General features: G+C 35.3%; 1 protein-coding gene across 1 annotated transcript in view; it reads left to right on the plus strand.

Moving 5' to 3' along the window:
* Positions 1-18,160, plus strand: part of SRP54 (signal recognition particle 54) — a 42,108-nt gene extending 23,948 nt beyond the window's left edge. The window contains exons 8-16 of the mRNA XM_081229710.1: positions 2,478-2,628; positions 3,710-3,858; positions 4,149-4,249; positions 4,737-4,823; positions 8,287-8,360; positions 8,571-8,679; positions 13,383-13,553; positions 16,677-16,772; positions 17,635-18,160. Coding sequence (XP_081085836.1) covers positions 2,478-2,628; positions 3,710-3,858; positions 4,149-4,249; positions 4,737-4,823; positions 8,287-8,360; positions 8,571-8,679; positions 13,383-13,553; positions 16,677-16,772; positions 17,635-17,726 — 1,030 coding nt within the window. The 3' untranslated portion in view covers positions 17,727-18,160. The remainder of the gene's footprint in view (positions 1-2,477; positions 2,629-3,709; positions 3,859-4,148; positions 4,250-4,736; positions 4,824-8,286; positions 8,361-8,570; positions 8,680-13,382; positions 13,554-16,676; positions 16,773-17,634) is intronic.
* Positions 18,161-21,268: the final 3,108 nt, after the last annotated feature.

Consider the following 21,268-nt stretch of genomic DNA (forward strand, 5'->3'; position numbering starts at 1 on the left):
ATTAAAGACAATACAGACAGATGCAGAGATATACCATGTTCTTGGATTGGAAGAACCAACATTGTGAAAATGACTTTAGTACCCAAAGCAATCTACAGATTCAGTGTAATTCCTTTCAGACTACCAATGGCATTTGTCACAGAACTAGAAGGAAAAATTTCACAATTTCTATGGAAACACAAAAGACCCTGAATAGCGAAAGCAATTTTGAGAAAGAGAAACGGAGCTGGAGGAATCAGGCTCCCTGAGTTCACACTGTACTGCAAAGCTACAGTAATCAAGACAGTATGGTACTGGCAGAAAAAACAGAAATATAGATCAGTGGAACAGGATAGAAAGCCCAGAGTTAAACCCACACACATATGGTCACTTTATCTATGATAAAGGAGGCAAGAATATACAATAGAGAAAAGACAGCCTCTTCAATAAGTGGTGCTGGGAAAACTGGACAGCTACACATAAAAGAATGAAATTAGAACACTTCCTAACACTATACACAAAAATAAACTCAAAATGTATTAAAGACCTAAATGTAAGCCCAGGCACTATCAAACTCTTAGAGGAAAACATAGTCATGGCACTCCATGACATAAATCACAGCAAGATCCTATTTGACCCACCTCCTACAGAAATGGAAATAAAAACAAAAACAAACAAATGGGACCTAATGAAACCTAAAAGCTTTTCACAGCAAAGGACACCATAAAGGAGGTGAAAAGACAACCCTCAGAATGGGAGAAGATACTTGCAAACGAAGCAATGGATAAAGGATTAATCTCCAAAACATACAAACAGCTCATGGAGCTCAATATCAAAAGAACAAACAATCCAATCAAAAAATGGGCAGAAGACCTAAAAATACATTTCTCCAAAGAAGATATACAGATTGCCAACAAACATATGAAAGGATGCTCAACATTTCTAATCATTAGAGAAATGCAAATCAAAACTACAATGAGGTATCACCTCACACTGGTCAGAATGGCCATCATCAAAAAATCTACAAACAGTCAATGCTGGGGAGGGTATGGAGAAAAGGGAACCCTCCTGCACTCTTGGTGGGAATGTAAATTGATACAGCCACTATGGAGAACAGTATGGAGGTTCCTCAAAAAATCTAAAAGTAGAACTACCATACCACCCAGCAATCCCACTACTGGGCATATACCCTGAGAAAACCATAATTCAAAAAGACACATGTACCCCTGTTCATTGTAGCACTGTTTACAGTAGCCGGGACATGGAAGCAAGCTAAGTTTCCATCGACAGATGAATGGATAAAGAAGATGTGGCACATACATACAATGGAATGTTACTCAGCCTTAAAAAGAAATGAAATTGAGTTATTTGTAGTGAGGTGAATGGACCTAGAGTGTCATACAGAGTGAGGTAACTCAGAAAGAGAAAAACAAATACCATATGCTAACACAGCTACATGGAATCTAAAAAGAAAAAAAAGGTTCTGAAGAACCTAGGGGCAGGACAGAAATAAAGACGCAGATGTAGAAAATGGACTTGAGGACACGGGGCGGGGGAAGGGTAAGCTGGGACGAAGTGAGAGAGTGGCACTGACATATATACACTACCAAATGTAAAATAGATAGCTAGTGGGAAGCAGCTGCATAGCACAGGGAGATCAGCTCCGTGTTTTGTGACCACCTAGATTGGTGGGATAGGGAGGGTGGGAGGGAGACACAAGAGGGAGGGGATATGGGGATATATGTATACGTATAGCTGATTCACTTTGCTATACAGCAGAAACTAACACAACATTGTAAAGCAATTATACTCCAATAAAGATGTTTAAAAAATTGCTTAAGCATGTTAAGTGGAAAAGCATGTTTAAAACACTATGTAATACAAGTTCAGTTATTAAGGAAAATGTAAAAAAAATTGAGGGATTCACAGCTCATTCAGAAAAGATACGCAGCAGAATCATACAGGATTTCGGGCTTCCCTGGTGACGCAGTGTTTAAGAATCCGCCTGCCAGTGCAGGGGACGTGGTTTCGAGCCCTGGTCCGGGAAGATCCCACATGTCACGGAGCAACTAAGCCTGTGCGCCACAACTACTGAAGCCTGCATGCCTAGAGCCCGTGCTCCACAACAAGAGAAGCCACCACAATGAGAAGCCCGTGCACCGAAACGAAGAGTAGCCCCCGCTCACTGCAACTAGAGAAAGCCTGCGCACAGCAACCAAGACCCAAAGCAGCCAATAATAAATAAATAAATAGATAGATAGATAAATAAATTTATTTATTTAAAAAAGAATCATACAGGATTTTGTAATTGGAAAACTGATTACTGCTTCATGCTACTCTAGAAGTGGGTTATATTTAATACTTACTAGATTTTATACTTCTAAAGTGAAATTGTGATCATTATGACTTTTTCAGAGTAAATTAAGGGTGCACTAACAATTTCCAGATTTTTCGTATTTGGAAGTTTTGCTGCTAAGTCATTTTTCCATGTTAAATAGCTATACAGAAATGGATCCTGTCATCATTGCCTCTGAAGGAGTGGAGAAATTCAAAAATGAAAATTTTGAAATTATTATTGTTGATACAAGTGGCCGCCATAAACAAGAAGACTCTTTGTTTGAAGAAATGCTTCAAGTTGCTAATGCTATAGTAAGTAGCTTAATTTAACAACATTATTAAGGCTTTGGTTAAATTAATTATAAACGCTGATTGAGTTTATGAACCATATAAATTATTTTTTGCCTGTAAGACAGATTCCAAGTAACTTATTTTTATTTTGGGCTCCTTTATCTGTATGATAAGGACTTAATCTTCTGTAAATTAATATGAAATTTTCATGAGTATTGAAATATTTCCTTTCTCACTTAATCATCTTATTAGTATGTATACGAAAAAGTAACAAGCAAAAAAAAAGAGAATTAGCCTTTAATAGCTGTTGGATTTCCTTTCTGTAAATTATTTAAATTAAATTAAAAACATTTGCTTTAGGTGAATTTTGAAAGATTTTTTAAATGAAGCATTTAAAAATATTAATCATCATTTAGTGTCTCTTTAAAATTGTGATGGAAATAACTTGGAAGAAGAAGTGGTTTATAGGTAATCTATAGCACATATTATGAACCCATGTTTTGCCATTGAGGTGTTGGCAGTAATTCTATGGTTAATGATTAATACTAATACGTTGTTTTGTTTAGTTTAGTTGTGCCATTATTTTGACCTAGGTGAGCAGACCTAAGGGAAATATCCTCATCTGTCCTTTATTTACTTTGGTTTCAGTGCACACTCTTCTACTTTTTTTCTCTGATTTACTGTTGCTATTCCATTTGTCTAGAGTGTGATTCCTCTAGATCGTTGCTTAACTTTCTCCTCTTTATTCAGGCCTCAGCTCAAATGTTACCTCCAGACAGGTCTTCCCTGACCACCCTACAAAAAGAAACCTCCCACACCTCAAAACTGATTTTCTCTGTTCCATTTTAATTGTTGTACATCTGAAATGTTTATTTGTCTATTTTTTTATCTGTCTCCAGTGACTAGAATGTAGGTCCCACAAGGATAAGGATTTTCTTATTCATCTCTTTGACTGAGGACATAAATGGTGCCCAATACATAGTACTCCCTCAGTAAACGCTGATTGATTGAATAATTATAATAAATATTTTTTATAGCCTCTAATGATGAAATTTGCTTAAGGTCAGTAAAAATATATATCTTTTCTATTTAAATTTTCTAGCAACCCGATAACATTGTTTATGTGATGGATGCCTCCATTGGGCAGGCTTGTGAAGCCCAGGCTAAGGCTTTTAAAGATAAAGTAGATGTAGCCTCAGTAATAGTGACAAAACTTGATGGTCATGCAAAAGGAGGTGGTGCACTCAGTGCGTAAGTATCATTGATGTTATTGTCCTGTGTCTTGGGCTTAGTGTGTGTGTGTGTGTGTGTGTATTTATGGCTTTCTTATCAATCATTTAAAATATATTCCAATGGAGGACCTAATATGGTCTGTAAAAGAAGTTTAAGTAGAAACAGAATTTTGGAGTACCTCTGATATAGTTCTCCTTTAGCTAGTGAAAAGAAACTTGAGCTGTGTACCTTTGTCTAATTACCTTTAAAATCTTCTAGAAATTTGTTTTCCTTTTTGAGGTTATTTTGTGTTTTCTTTTTCTTTGCAGAGTTGCTGCCACAAAAAGTCCAATTATTTTCATTGGTACAGGGGAACATATAGATGACTTTGAACCTTTCAAAACACAGCCTTTCATCAGCAAACTTCTTGGTGTGTACAGTGGTGGGGATATAGAAAAATCTTTAAGAATTAGTATGAATTTTTAGGACAGATTAGAATTTTAATTCTGCCCTCTCACTAACTAGCTCAGGAAAATAATTTTCTTCTATGATTTATCTTCTTTACCTGCAAACTAAGGATGGTGGTTATCTGCTTCCTGTAGTTAGAGTGGTAAAATGAGCTATTAGATGCAAAGTTCCTTGGAAAAGTTTTAGAGCTCAATACAGAAGCATGTGGTTGTAGTAATAGCAGTGATAATGGCAGCAAAACTTTCATAATGTCTCCAGGTGTTCAAGAGCATGGAATTTGGAATTAAACCCTGGGCTGCAGTTCCTGCTTTGTCACTTAACCTCTCCAGCTTCAGTTTTTCACCTGTGAAGTGCCTATCTCACAGGCTTATTATGTATGTGCATGCATTTTGAATAATGTAAAACAGATACACTATTAGTTATTAATTTTACTTTTTTGGGTCTTATAGGTATGGGTGACATTGAAGGACTGATAGATAAAGTCAACGAGTTGAAGTTGGATGACAATGAAGCACTTATAGAGAAGTTGAAACATGGTATATGAGTAGCAAAAAGCATTTGATCTCAGATGACTTACCTGGATTTCTTTTGATAAAGCTATAATTTGTTTGAAATGATACATCCATTAAAGTCAGTTCTTCAAAAGTTTACTGTTTTAGGTTTATATACAAATCATTTTAAATCTCAGGCATCTAAGCAACTGTAGGATGGAGTGTTTTTATTTTCTTTCTTGTAATCAAATGGCATTAAGATTAAAATTGAAGCTTTGATTGGGTTCCTTGGAGTAAAACAGGTTAAAAGTACGTTAGAATACTCTCTTCTGATTTGTTTGTTTACTTATAAATTTTACATTTATATGTAATAAAACATATAAAAAGAAATTTAAAAGAATGAGATTAAAAACCCACATGTTTTCTTTACTCCACATTGAAGACAACTCCTGTTGAAACGTGATTAAGAGCTCAAGTTTTTTAATCTAACGTGACTTTTTCAAATTACTTAACCTTGGACTACCCTGGTGGTCCAGTGGTTAAGACTCCATGCTGCCACTGCAGGAGGTGTGAGTTCGATCCCTGGTCTGGGAAGTTCCACATGCTGCGGGGTGAAGCCGAATTAATTAATTAATTAAATCGAAAAAATCATGTTCAAATTACTTAACCTCAATTTTCTTATGTGTAAAAAGTAGATAATACTAAGTATCTTCTTCATAGAGTTGTGAAGATTAAATTAGCTGATATATGTAAAATGTCCAGCATGTCAGAAGCATTTAACATATTATTGACCATTTCTGTTTTTCTCAAAATGGTATTACTCTTAATTTCCATGGCCACATACTATCCTGCCTCTTTGCTCCTTCTCATTCATCTTGTCAGGTGCCTATGCCTTTACTTCTCAAATGTTGATGTTTTCCAGGGATCATTCTAGGCTATCTTCTTTCTCTGGAGCTTCAGACTCATATCTGTATGTTTAGATGCTTAGATCTTCCTTAAACATTTAGTTCAGTTTATCCTTGTCTTCCCATCCTAACCTCCCACCCCAATGTTATCATCTATGAATTTAACATCATTTGTCTTGTTGCCAAAGTCAGAAACTTGGATGTTGTCCTCAACTCATCTCTTCCTCACTCTGCCCAGTCCTTTTCCGATCAGTCATTAGTCCTAGTGATTCTACCTCCTAATTATCTCCATTCCATCCCCCACTTCCCAGCAACTATGCAAGTTCATCTCTTATCTAGATTGTTTATTCTGAGTCTTTTAACAGATATTCCAGTTTTTTGGACTCTTCCCCTTGGATCAGTTTTTTATACTTCAGCCGAAATGATCTTTCAGAATTGCAGATTTGATCCTATTACCTTTCTTAAAATCTTTCAGTAGCTTCCCATTTCCCTTAGAGTATTTTTGAATGACTCCACTATCTAACCCACATCTTCCGAGTCATGTTTTGACACTATTGTTTTTAGCATTCCGTGTGCTGGTCACTGCTGAATTTCTGTCAGTTTCTCACATGTACGCTGCTGTCTCTGCCTTTGCCCTTGCTGGTCCCTCTGCCTGTTAGATAGTTATCCTCTCTTCTTCCTACTTCGACAGAAGAAGGACATTCTTTATCCCAGCCAAACCGGCTAACTCCTACTGATACTTCAAGTCTTTCCTTAAATGTGCTTCAGGGACATTCTACCTTATCCTTAGACTAAGTTAGAACCCCCTACTGTATGTTTCCATTGGATCCTGTAATTGCTGTATGAGTCATCACAATGATTTGATGTCTGTCTTCCCTACTGGAAAGTGAAGGTAGGTTTCATAGCTGTGTTCTTCCTCTTTTATGTTCACAGTACCTAGTACAATTTCTGGCACTTAGTCTTTAGTAAATATTTGTTGAATGAATGAATCTATCCTTTATTGCCTGATTCTTTCCCCCTGCTACTACCACACTAAACTGGGTAATATACTCCTAGTCAGTCTGCTTTCTGACTCCTAGATCTCTCTTTATAGCTCTGCATTTTGCTTCTGCTTCTAACTTTCTACTCATTTCTGTTCATAACCAAGGGCCTCCTAATTTTCAAATGTAGTGACCTTTCTCTTTCCTCTTGGCTCCCAATATTTAACAGTTTTATCTGCCTTTTATATTTTCAGACTCTTCACTTGGGTTCCATGACAGTGGATTTCTTATATTTATCATAGCTTCAATTGTCATTTCTGTATAATATGTATTTGAGCATTAACCTTCTCTACCACTGTTTTATTCTGCATTTCTAGCTGCCGGCTATAACATTTCTTTTAAGATATTGTACTGCTACTTCAAATTCAGAATGCCTAAAACCAAACACCATTTTTGTTTATATCTTAGGACAAAAATAGAAAATAATCTTTCTCCTTTGTCTTGTTCTTTCTGTTTTTCTCCTTAATTGAATTTACATAATAATGAAATGCTCAGATTCTAAGAATATCATTCAGTCTACTTTGACAAATGCACAATAATCTACACTCCATCAGGAAATAGAACATTTCCATTACTCTAGAAAGTTTGCTTATTCCCCTTCCCAGTAAATGCTTCATATTATAGGAATCCTAGAGTGTATCTTTTTTTCCCACATGGTTTCTGTGACTCAGCATAATATTTTTGATATTCATCCAGGTGGTTGTACTCACCTGTAGCCTGTTCTCTTTTTTTAAATTTATTTATTTTATTTACTTTTGGCTGCATTGGGTCTTTGTTACTACACATGGGCTTTCTCTAGTTGTGGTGAGAGGGGGCTACTCTTCGTTACAGTGCGTGGGCTTCTCATTGCGCTGGCTTCTCTTGTTGCAGAGCACGGGCTCTACGTGCGTGGGCTTCAGTAGTTGCGGCCCGTGGGCTCAGTAGTTGTGGCTCGCAGGCTCTAGAGCGCAGGCTCAGTAGTTGTGGTGCTTGGGCTCAGTTGCTCCGTGGCATGTGGGATCTTCCTGGACCAGGGCTTGAACCCGTGTCCCCTGCATTGGCAGGTGGATTCTTAACCAGTGTGCCACCAGGGAAGCCCGTAGCCTGTTCTTTTATTGCTGAGAGTAGTATTTCATCCAGAGTCTATCCATTTTCCAGTTCATGGACAGCTAAACTGTGTAAGAAACTCCAAATAATCTTCTAAAGTGCTTTTGCCCATTTTACAATTCTCATCAGCAGTATATGAGAGTTCTGCTTGTTCTACATTCTCTTTAACTTTTGGTGTTGTCAGACTTTTTAATTTCAGTTATCCTAGTAGGTATAGTTTGTCTCCTTTGTTTTCACATTTCCTGTATTTATGTCCATTTTCTCTGATAGAATATGAGCTTCTCTAGGATAGGATCTATCTGTCTCCACTGTATTCATCCTGTGATCTTGTGTGTATTAACTGCTCAGTGAATATTTATTGATTGGATATTTTATAAGTGTGCTTCAAGATGAGCCCATGATTAAGGAAAATACTAGTTTTATTGACTGGAAATGTTCATTCTCTAATATATCTGCATCATTTATATTGTATTTCAGGTCAGTTTACGTTGCGAGACATGTATGAACAATTTCAAAATATCATGAAAATGGGCCCCTTCAGTCAGATCTTGGTTAGTTATACTAAAAAGTTTTTTTCTAACCTCTTTTGTTTTTGTTAAAATTTCTAAGAACAGATACACTTGCTTTAATTATTTTAATATTTGGGTAAAAATAGATAATCTTAAAACTTAGTATCAACATTAAAGCCATTAGTTAAATGTGAACATTCTGAACAATTAATCTCAAGCCGTTATTGATTTTATGTTTAATATATCTTTTAGGGGATGATCCCTGGTTTCGGAACAGATTTTATGAGCAAAGGGAATGAACAAGAGTCAATGGCAAGGCTAAAGAAATTAATGACAATAATGGATAGTATGAATGATCAAGGTAAGGTGGTAGATTATTTGACTTGGAGGGCAATGTTCTGAATATCAGCAAGTTGAGAGTTTAACTATGTTCTTGTGGACAAGATGGGGAAAATTTAGACTGAAAGATTATTGTTAGGGAGATTTCTAGCTGCTTGAAAGCTCTTGCTCAAAGGATTGTGATTACTGGGTTGACCTCCTCATTGAGAGAAATGTCTAGTATAGTGCTTCTCCAAATGAGTTCTATGGAGAGAACACAAGTTCTTTATGGTGTTGATAGAAATAACTTAAAAGGGGAGTTCTGTAGTCAAATAAATTTGGAGGAATGCTGAGTTAAAAAAAAAACTATTAAGTTTATTTATTGTATGTCTCCTCAGAGCTCTAGCATGCTAACGTGAATTGGGAATCTGTAAGAGAGAGATAGTTTATGCAGTGTTTACCAGCTTACTTTGCTCTGTAACTCTCAAGGTTTTGGTCTTCTCAAGTACACTGCTCTATCTCTAATCCTACATTATCCCTCTCTCCTGTACTTTCAGGTCCTCAGCCCATGAATATTTCTAGACCCATGACCTCTTTATCTTTTTCTCAGTTTTTTTAGCACCCTTTCTGATTGAACCCAGCAGGCATGCCAAACATTTATCACTCTTTTGTAGGCCTTCTACTCTTGATCTCTGTTCTTATTTACAAAGAAATACAGGCTTTTGGCATTGAATTCTTTCAGCCTTTGACCGATTTACCTATGAGATTGTGACAGCCACAAACCATTCTTAAAGCTTTTTCAAAGACCTCTCTCCATCAGTAAAATCCTCTCCTATATCTGCAGTCTCTCCTTACCAACTGACTTTTTTCGCCCATCAGTATGTAAACATTCTTTCTTAAGTTCACAGTTTCACATTTTCTAGGCTTTACTTCTCCCACATGCTTTTACTCTGTCTCTCTTTTCAGTCAAGCTTCTTAAAAGAATGGTTTATGTTCCCAAACTACTGAAATCTGACTTCTCTCCCCACCATTACTGTGTAATAGATCATACAAAGATTTTTAATAACCTTCTACTGGTCTACTCTAATGGATACTCTTCAGTTTTTTTCTTGACCTTTACAACATTGGATGTTAATCACCTTTTTTTCTTGGTTTCCATTATACCATCTCTCCATTTTACCCTTACCTGTGTTGGTTTCTTTTTTTTGTTTGCTTTTTTTGTTTTGTTTTGGTTTGTTTGTTTGTGTTTTTGGCTGTGCTGTGTGGCTTGCAGGATCTCAGTTCCCGGATCAGGGATTGAACCGGGGCCACGGCAGTGAAAGCCCAGAATCCTAACCACTAGGCCACCAGGGAACTACACATACCTTTCTTGTTCACTTAGTCTCTTTCACTGGTCTCATCCTCACCCAACCTCTTAAATGAATATATGCTACAGGGTTCTGTCCTCAGCTAGTGTTTCTTATCATTCTGCTCAGTTTTGAATAATTAATCCACATCTATGCTTTGTCTACTACCTGATTATTTTTTGTAGTCTCTACGTCTTTCCTGATCTCTAGGCCTTCATAGTAACCCAAATAATGTTTCTCTCTCATCTCTGTATCTTCAACACTATTAAAAGTTGTGCAGGGCTTCCCTGGTGGCGCAGCGGTTGAGAGTCCACCTGCTGATGCAGGGGACATGGGTTCGTGCCCCGGTCCGGGAGGATCCCACATGCCGCGGAGCAGCTGGACCTGTGAGCCATGGCCGCTGAGCCTGCGCGTCCGGAGCCTGTGCTCCACAATGGGAGAGGCCACAACAGTGAGAGGCCCGTGTCCCTCAAAAAAAAAAAAAGAATAATTTGCATGTAGAATTAGTAACTGCAGCCGTATCTAGAGTGTTTATTCTGCCCTAGGTACTGTCCTGAGCACTTTACATATTTTAACCCCCAACAACTCTTAAGGGACAATTCTGGGGTCAAAATCCAATCTAGCTGTTACAGATTAGGATACAGGGAAGTTGAGTAATCTGCCAAAGGTCACTAGCTAGGGAATGGAGAGGCTGGGCTTCTGGCTTGAGAGTCTATACTCTGGATCACTTCCTGTCTAGGTGCTCACTGAATGGTGGACAGACATCTCTATTACATGTTTGAGAGTTTTCTGAGGTACATCAGTTCCAAAATGTAGTGCTTCTGCTTTGGTGAGTGACACTTCCATCTATCTATTCAGTCACCCAAGCTAGAAACTGGGATCAACTTAGGTTTACTGTCTAGTCGTTCTATTGATTATAGATATAGAGGTATTGAGATGCCTAACTTTTCTCCTTTCAGTTTTGTCAGTTTTGCTTCGTGTATTTTGAAGCTCTTTTGTTGGGTGCATACACATTTAGGATTGTTATGTCTTCTTAGTGAATTGACCTGACCCTTTTATCATTATGTATGTAATGCTCTCCTTTGTCCTGCTCCACTTTATCTGATATTAATGCAACCACTCCAGCTTTCTTTGAATTAGTTGTTTGTATTATATATCTTTTTCTATCCTTTTACCTTTAACCTACCTGTATCATTATATTTGAAGTGAGTTTTATATTAACAACATGTTATGTTTTTTCTTTTTTAATAATTCTGATAATCTTTTAACTGATGTATTATTTATATATTAGGATTTAGTTCTGCCATTTTATCTTTTGTTCTGTTTGTTCACTCTGATTTTTGTTCTTCTGTTTTCTCTTTTCTATCTTCCTAGAAAAGATTGTTTTCTTTTGATTGTTTGAACATTATTTATTATTCTATTTTAATGTGTCTGTATGTTTTTTAGTATGTTTCTTTGAGTAGTTTTCTTAGTGGTTGCTCTAGGTATTACAATATATATACATATTTAACTTATCACAGTCCATTCGTATCAGTATTTCATCACTTCAAGTACAATATAGAAACCTTAACATCACCTTAGACTTAGTGAGTTATACTTCCTAAATATTTCTCATATCTTCTCTCTCCTCTTTGTCTCTATATCCCCTGAATTAGTTCGTACACTCATCATTCCTTACCTGGATTGCTACAGTAGCCTCCTGACATTTCCCTTTCTCTTTTTTCACTCTTTTAATCTGCCTTCCTCACTGCCACAAGAATAATCTTTCTAAACATAACAATTCTGGGATCGAAATCTTTCAGTGGCTCTATGTTGTCTTCGTGATGAATTCCCAACTCCTAAGCCTGGTGTACAAGTTCTGTTATAATTTTGTCCTTACTTACTCTTATAACCTCTTAAATCTCTCAGCTCTTATCCATGCGTTGTTCCTTCTACACAAAACTATTTTCATTTATTCTAAGAATCCACGTTCTGCTTCCTAGAATTTCCCTTGCTCTTTTCTCTTCTTTACTTATACTTGTCCTTCAGGACTACACAGTTAAAGAGAAACCTCCAGCATGGAGCCTTTCCTGACTTCCTTTCTTCTTTGAATTATGTCCCCTTCTGCTTTTTGCTTAACTCTGTCCTATTGCTTGCCAGGATGTGCTGTTATTCGCTGTCTTCTTTCTCTCACTCCATTTGAGCTCTTGGAAGGAATATGATACACATTTTCTAAATATTTTATCATGAAGATGTGGCTTAAAAGCTGCATTTATGAAATGGATTTAGAGGTTTTAACAGACTATAAGTTTATTATGAGATAATTTGATCTTTATTTGTATTACATGAGTAATTAGTCTTCCCCTGGATTTCAGTTCACTTCTGGACAATATGCTTAGAGGGCATAGACAAATTAGAAAATGTAGTTAGGAAATCAGCATGGTAAACGGGGTGCTAAACCATGTTATAAGAGGAACAGTCAAAAGAGTTGGATATTTGTCATCTGGAGAAAATTCACAGGAGACATCATGGCTCTCAAATAATTTGAAAGCCTTATTCTTTGTGCCTGGCAAGGAGACATCTATGCAAAATAGGAAGGAATGTCAGGCAAACATATTTCATTTTAATATATAAAAAGATTTTCCATAATTACAGGTATTAGAATGGCATAGATTGACTTATTTTTGATAGTGGGTCATCTCTCCTGGGGTTATTAAATCAAAGTTAGGTGATCACTTATCAGGGGATATTGTGGAGAGAATGCAAACATAATAGAAATTTTATTCCTGAGATTGTATGCAACTAATGCCATAAGAAATGTACCTCGTATTCTAAGCATTATCAAAACACTGGAAGGAATTAACTCATTCTTTACGTTACAGAAAGCATTAAAAGACTAGTAGTAATTACTTGATTATACAGGAAATATACAATTATTCTGTTGATTATAGATAGAACCTACCTACTTCTACTTGCTTATATGCCTAAATTTATGATTTAAAGGATAATAGTTATTTAGAGCTAAGGTGAGCACTTTTGTTCCTTTTTGAAATATACCTTATACCTCTGGCATATACTCTGAGGAGCAGTTGGATGAGATATAGAAAGGGTGGACATAGAAAATTTTTTCAAAGAAAAATTTTCACAATGTTCTATTTTACTTAAACTGTAGGGTGAGTTGATGTGTATTTGTTTGATTGTTTTTATAGCTTATGGATATTATAAATATTCTTTTGAATATATTTCATGTTTAATTTTTAAAAACCAGATGAAGACATAGCAGATGATAACAACATTTGTTAAATCTGGTTGGTGGTTTGACCACTGTATTTATTTTCTGTGTGTAAGATATTTGCATGTAACTGCTTTGACAATGAATGTTAATTGAGTGTACGTGAAAGTTATTGACCCTTGCCTACAGAACTGGACAGTACTGATGGTGCCAAGGTTTTCAGTAAGCAACCAGGAAGAATCCAAAGAGTAGCAAGAGGATCAGGTGTGTCAACGAGAGATGTACAAGAACTTTTGACACAATATACCAAATTTGCACAGATGGTAAAAAAGATGGGAGGTATCAAAGGACTTTTCAAAGGTAAGAAAAATAACAAGCTCATCATTAGTTGACACACTGAAAGGAAAGAAAGAGGTTGAGAAACTAAAAATTAAAGCCAGGGAGTACTGCCAGTATTAGAAAATACACTGCTGAATTTCATGTTATGTTCAAGTACTTCCAGGATTTATAATGCAATCTATGATTTTTATCTGTTTTCAGATTGAAGGTAATAAATGCTAATATTTTTAAAAATCACACTTAATGACTTTATTTTTGTGACGTTATAGTATATATTAAAGAAAATTTAGAGAATATAAGGAAATATAAGAAAAAACTTTAAAACACCCATTACCTTTACTCCCCAGAGAATCCCATGGGTCTTATTGCAAATAACATTTGATATAACTAGTGTTTTTTCTTTTCAAACATCATGACTTTTTTTCCATATTGTCAAATATTCTTCAGAATATAACTTTTAACCACTGAGTACTATTCCAGTTACGCATGTATCTTTGTTTAGCACAATGTGTCTTTGTTGGATGTTTAGGCTGATTTCATATCAGTATCAGTTCCTGTATCATTTTCTGTGCAGTCTTCCCTGAGGCCAGGGATTTTGTCTGTTTTGATCAGAAATATAGTAGATGCAGAATAAGTTTTGTAATAATTCAGTATTTCCAATTTAATGGCCAAATATTTTTCAATATGTTTTTTCAATTACTCACATTTAACATTTCTTCGTACATTTATTGGTTTGAATTTTCTTGGTGAATCCCCTCTTACTTAGGTTACTTGTCCATTTGTTTTATTTTTTTCCTTATTGCTTTGTAATAACTTTTTTAAATTCTTGGACTATATCTGCAAATATTTTTCCCAAAATATCATTTGCCTTTCATTTTTATTTTTTTAAATTAATTAACTAATTTATTTATTTGGCTGCATCAGCTCTTAGTTGCGGTATGCGGGATCTTCGTTGAAGCATGCGGGGTCTTTCATTGCAGCACGCAGGCTCTTTGTTGTGGCGCGCGGACTCCAGAGCACGCAGGCTCAGTAGTTGCAGCATGCAGGCTTAGTTGCCCCGCAGCATGTGGGATCTTAGTTCCCTGACCAGGGATCAAACCCACATCCCCTGCCTTGGAAGGCTAATTCTTAACCACTGGACCACCAGGGAAGTCCCTGAAGTTTTCATTTTTAATGCAGCCAGGCCTTTTGGTTTGGTTTCTTTTATACTCATAAAAGCCTTCCCCATGTTGATACCACAATAGGCACCTATATTTTCTTCTACTTGTTGTTTTTTTTTTTTTTAGGTTTTACTCTTTATCCCACCTAGAATTTATTTTGCTGTGTATTTTCTAAGGTAAAAAGGTAAGTTAGTTTTTCCAAAGGGTTAAAATCAACTGTCCTAGCCCTCTCTTTAAAGTTTTTTTCTATATCATAAGCACTATTGAGGTGAATTTATTATTTAAGAAATATTGATTAGGCAAGCTCCAAAGATGAATAATACCACTGAATAGCTTTCTAAAAAAGATGGGTACTTACATAAGTTTTTATCACGTTTTGTCTTTGACAGTTTCCTTATTTTCCTTGCCTGCTATATCCTATTTTCTTTTTTGTGACAAGGGAGAAAAGTTAGACAAACAAGTTTAAAATTGGTTATAATTCCTAACATCACATACTATTTCAGATAGTGATTTATAAACACATTAAGTCAGTTTAACATCTTTCCCAAATGACCCTGACTGTTCTTGATAGAACTACTGCAGATCTGTTGGTCAGATCTTGTCTAAGCATTAACTGCTCAATAAAGGCACAACCAAGATGAAGTGGGCAGTGGATATGGTACACGTCCTTGTCACACCAAAGTCTTAATAATTTTTCGAAGTTTTAAGTCCTCAGGGACAAAAACTCTTACAACAAATCACCAGTGGTCGTAGAATTCACATCTTACGCAAATTTGTTAATTATGAAACATTTTTTACAGGTTTTATCATCTTTTATAAAAACACATCTTCTTATAGTTCTTAATTCATTTAATTTATTCATATTAGCCAGCTTTGATCAGAGAATCAGGGTCATCTTTGATTTGCATTTTCACAAATGTTCCTGAGAAGTACCAGAGTTAATGTTCCTTTGAAATAAGTAGTTTTGCTGAAGCAGCTCTACTTATTCATTGCTATTGCATCAGTGATGTTTTTGGCTTTCTGTCTCTTAAGAGTGCAGCAGTTATTCTCTAAAGGATGCTTTTATCGCTTCTGCCCCAGGGTGCATCTCTTTCATTGGCTGCCTTTTTACTGTGGAGTTTTGACTGAGTGTGTAGAAATTCATTAATAAATGGAGTTGCATTATTCTTTCTATTCTCTGAAGCTTTTTGTTATTTATAATAGCTTCTTAGATATACACGTCTTCAGGTTCTCTCAGACTCATTCTTTCATATCCATTTATCAGTAATCCACTCTCTTTCCCAATTAACCCATATCTATAAAGTTTTTTGTTCAGCATTCTACCATGTCACTATTAAACAATTGTTATAGCTTACTATTAATAACCACTGGATATGTTTTTGCTTATAGTGGCTCATTCACAGGTATAAGTAAAAATGTTAACAAAAATTGTAGCCCTTAAGAAAGTTCCTTAGGGCTTCCCTGGTGGTGCAGTGGTTAAGAATCCGCTTGCCAATGCAGGGGACACAAGTTCGAGCCCTGGTCCAGGAAGATCCCACATGCCGCAGAGCACCTAAGCCCGTGCGCCACAACTACTGAGCCTGCACTCTAGAGTCCGCGAGCCACAACTACTGTGCCCATGCTCTTAGAGCCCGTGCTCAGCAACGAGAAGCCACTGCAGTGAGAGGCCCATGCACTGCAACGAAGAGTAGCTCCCTCTCGCCGCAACTAAAGAAAGCCTGAGCGCAGCAACGAAGACCCGACACAGCCAAAAATAAATAAAGAAAATAATTTTTTTTAAAAAGTCCCTTAATATTGAGTTTCACTTGTTCTTTCTCAAAAATATGTATGTAATTGGGATAAAGAGTAGAAGGGAATATGTACAAATAGAAATAATTGTGTTAGAGTGATAAGATTATAGGTTTTTTTCTTTATATTTACTCAATTTCTATGATACCCTGATTATATTACAGTCTATACTGACTCAAAACCTTTTTTTCTTCAGGTGGTGACATGTCTAAGAATGTGAGCCAGTCACAGATGGCAAAATTGAATCAACAAATGGCCAAAATGATGGATCCTAGAGTTCTTCATCACATGGGTAAATACAAAGTTGTTGCCAGTTGCTAATACTTGGTTTAGTTTATAAGGGTTGAGTTTTAATATGCCTTTTGTTGTGATATGAAAATCTGTTCAAACAATGTATGATTTAAGTAAAAGGGCCATCTAACTTCTAAGTTGAATGGTTGTAACAGTGCTGTATAAGCTGAGGTTTTATTCACTCCTCTGCTGCTGTTTGTGATTTTTGAGCAAGCTACTTAATCATCTTTTATTAATGCTTGTTCTGGTGACCTTTTGAATCTGGATAGTTTCATTGATGAGACTTTGGAATTATATAACGATTTTGAAAACCCAGTTCCACTTTTACCATGTAACCTGTAAAAAGTTCCGTAAACTTTCTGAACCTCACATTCCCCTTCTGTAAAATCACAGGCAATAGCTCGTCAGGAAATTATGATGATTAAATGAGCTAATAGATGGGAAAGCATTTAGTACAGTTGTGGACATAGAGCAGATGTTCAATAATGGTGAATTGTTTTCTTACTTTAAGTCCTATGAAATAACTACCTCCAATCCCTGCCCCAAATTATTACTATTTACAAGACTCAGACTTCCCAGGAAAAAAATTTTTGTTTAGATTTACTGACTCCCTACTGTGTGACAGGTACTGTTCTGAGATCTCTTCATGTAGTATGTATTTCTCATAATGTGATAAGGTAAGTTATTCATTCTCTTTTATAGATGAGGATACTGGTTATAATACAAAGTTTTATGTACTTTAAGGCTGATGCAGTCAGAACCCAGTATATTTTTTTAGAAGTTCAAGAACTTATTAGGCAAAAGTAACAAATGTTTCAAGTTGTGTTTAATAATTATCTGATTTTATTCTACTCGCACTCTAGGTGGTATGGCAGGACTTCAGTCAATGATGAGGCAGTTTCAACAGGGTGCTGCTGGCAATATGAAAGGCATGATGGGATTCAATAACATGTAAAGAAGATGCCTTAATTTAAACTGACTCAGTTGATTACATTGTTTGCTGAGACCTCAGAGTTTCCCTCCTTTTTGCAAACGGGAAATAAAAGTATTTTTCTTGTTTGTCTTGCCCCTTTTCTTTCTCTCCTCATCTTTTTTCCCCCTCCTTTTCTTTTTCCTTCCTTCCTTTTTCCCTCCCTCCCTTTCATATAAGGGAGGAATATATGGTTTTTGTGGAAATCATTATATTTTTGCTTTAGATTTTCTTCTGTTAGTTTTCAGCCATCATAACACTTCTTAAGTTAAACAAATCATGATGTAAAATTTTAGTATTGATACTTAAAATTTTTAATTGTCTCAAAGGCCAAGCATTGCATTTGTAAACAGTCCTGGTCAGTAGTTACATGATGTCTCAATAAAAGTGCTGTAAAATAAACTTCAAAGTCGTTACAAGTTAAGGGGTTGTTAACTTTCTTTATGGCTTAAAATTATCAGTGTATCATGTTAAAAGGCAGACAGAGGAGCTAATATTTAAAACTATTCTCATAAGTGTACCTTTATTGGGACATATGATAGAGTAACCTAACCATTAGTATTAGGAATTTTTGTTTAACTTGGAATAATCAAGATAATTTTGCCATAGAAAATCTTAGGTCTGCCATATAAATTGAAATTGTGAATTTGGTTACAGTTCACAATTTAATGTTTTGTATATAACTTGCATTTTTTTTACCTCATATTTTTGAAGACTTAATGGCAATATTTGATTTTCTTGAAAAGCCAATTTTGTTATGTTTCTTACATACCAAAAATCTGCTTGAAGAAATTGATATACTTTGATGATAATAGCTAATGTATAGACCTCCTAATGGGAATATAACTGCAAATATTAGGCTGTCACTATTATATATTAAAAATAATCAGACAATGACAAGATTGACTTGGTTGTTGGTTACTTTGGATTGCTGCACAGTTCATTTAGGACAATGGCTTTTCAGTAAGTTATGGAATTAATTTAAGATACTAGAATAATTATTATACCTACTCATTATTGACATCATGAAGATAATAGATATGGTATAACAGTGTATTTTGAACTAGGGTGAACTGATTTTGAACTAGGATGAACTGATCTTCAGCAAAGAATTGATTTGTAGAAGTAGAAGAGAGTGAAAGAAATAGCTAGTTTTTATAGTATTAATTTTTTATAACTCAAGTGTTTTAAAAGGGTCTTAAAATCCAAAGTATCTTCAGAAATTAATTACATAGAGAATGCAGCTGGTTTTCTTGTTTATTTGGGCAAAGATTTTTTATCCCACCAAATCATTTTCACCAGCCAAAAACTTTAATATCCCTATAGAACATTTGTATACCCTGTAAAAATTACGTATCTTGCTTTCTGCAGAAATGTCATCACAAGGTCCAGCTACAGAAATTTGACAATAGAGAAAATATTGTTCTCCAAATTAATTTCTTATTAAACTGATGCATACCACCTTTTCTGGGCATGCATTTTTGTGATTTCTATCATCAGGGTACCACTTTTTCATTTTGACCAAAAAAGGAAATGAGACACTTGGCCAAACTGTATGGCTTTGGGCATTGTTGTTAGTATTTTTGGGTGTGATGCAAATTATATTTTTCAGAAGCAAAAATAACAGCGGCAAAAGACAACTAAAGGTCCAGAACATGTAGTTCAGCTTCTATTTCTCTTGCCTCTTCTATAAAATGAGGAAATTGGGGATGTTCTCTGAAATTCTGATTCCATTAATTCCTCAACCTGGCATCTTTTTAGTTACAAAAGCTATCTTTCAGTTCTCACATTTTCTATCAAAGTACTCATTTTTTGAAAGCATAAGTACTATATACCAGAATTAAATTCTTTAATAATTTGAACAAATGTCCTTTTATTTTTCACTGTTGTTAAAATTGGTTCCTTAGCTTTTTGATATATGTTCTATTTCCAACTTAGAGCACTAGCTAGATCTAATATCATAAAACATTGGATTCTTCTTAGATTTTATTATAATGTTACTTAAATATGTACAAACATAAAATTAGATATAATTTCTTACATTTACAATGCTTATGTAATTTTAAAACGAAACCAAACAGAACTTAATTATCAGAAAACTACAATACCTAGAAAAGGCAAATTAATAATTTAATCTGATGGATGTCAGTGTTCTGAAAGTATATTTGCTAGCATGTAAAATACAAGGTGTATACACAATGCATTGCAACTTTATGGAGGAAGTTTTTTGGAAAAAATTAATTACTTCTCATCATGTAGTAAAAGCAACTTTAAAGTGTGTTACATAAACCATTATATTGTTCAAATAAATACAGTGTGTCATAATGTGAGAAGTCCTAAGTTCTGATATGCAGTAATATTATACTAACCTTGACTAGACATATAACGCACATAGCTAAAAAGAAATGTATTGTTATCAAAAATACTGATATAGAGAAGGCAATAAGACCAGGAAATTTACTAGAACTAAAGTTTCATCATGCATATTAATGTTGGAAAAATTACTATAATATTAATACCTTATGTCAGTGAATGTAGAGGTTCTGAAAAGTAAACCATAATATAAAATAAAATTGAATTATTTTCTTTTACAGGTAGCTTTAGTACATATAAACAAAAATTTGAGTAAAAAATGGAACGAAGTGTTTAAAATAAATGTGAAGGAATTTCAGCTTGTTGATTGTGTATGCAGTAAAAGCAAGTATTTTACTATAATAAAAAATAATAGCAACCACAGAATTTGAATGAGCCAGGGAGAACCATGGCTAAATAACAACTAAATGTAAATAAGTTTTGGTCTTCCTTAAAACCTGGCAATAATTTTAATAAAGCTAAGTAAGGTGCATATTCAAAACTAGGAAGCCATCATCACAACTCAAATCTGTTTCTGTTCATTGCTGGCATTCACTGGATTAGAAACGTAGTCATCTTCAAAATTCTGCTCTAATCTCCAGTTACCATGCTCTGAACATTAAGCTATTGCATTACAGTTAAACCTAATGCCTTTTTTGCTTCTGAGCCATGAGTTACAGGAATGATGAATTTGTATCTCAAATTTTGAGGTATTTTTAAATTTTACTTCTAGATCACCTGTATAGTCTGTGGCTTGTTGTTGATGTGATGTGAAATTTTGCTATGAGTCTTTTCCCAACACTTTGCAATTAGGGGTAGATAACAATTTAGTTGTGCTCATTGTTGAGTAATTGCTAACCCAAGCCTCTAGTCCCTATCCTTCTCTACTGACCTCTTGTCTGTAATATGGGCGTATTGAGTACAAGGTAATTTTTGGATGTTTTTATTAAAGGAAGCTGGTAAATTATGGCACATTTCCTTTGGTAGTATTAATGTGGTGCATACACGCTGTTGAGGTTGGCATGCCTATGCTACTGTTTGCAACTCTCATTACTTTTCTTTCTCTTCATTCAAAATCATTATTTGAAGTGCATATAGATCTTTTAGCTTCATTTGGCTTAAAAGTTTCTCTCATTAGCCTAAAACAATGCATTTCTTGTACCAGTTGGATCATA

This window comes from Mesoplodon bidens, assembly GCF_964165515.1.
Source record: "Mesoplodon bidens genome assembly, chromosome: 3".
NCBI classification, from domain to species: domain Eukaryota; kingdom Metazoa; phylum Chordata; class Mammalia; order Artiodactyla; family Ziphiidae; genus Mesoplodon; species Mesoplodon bidens.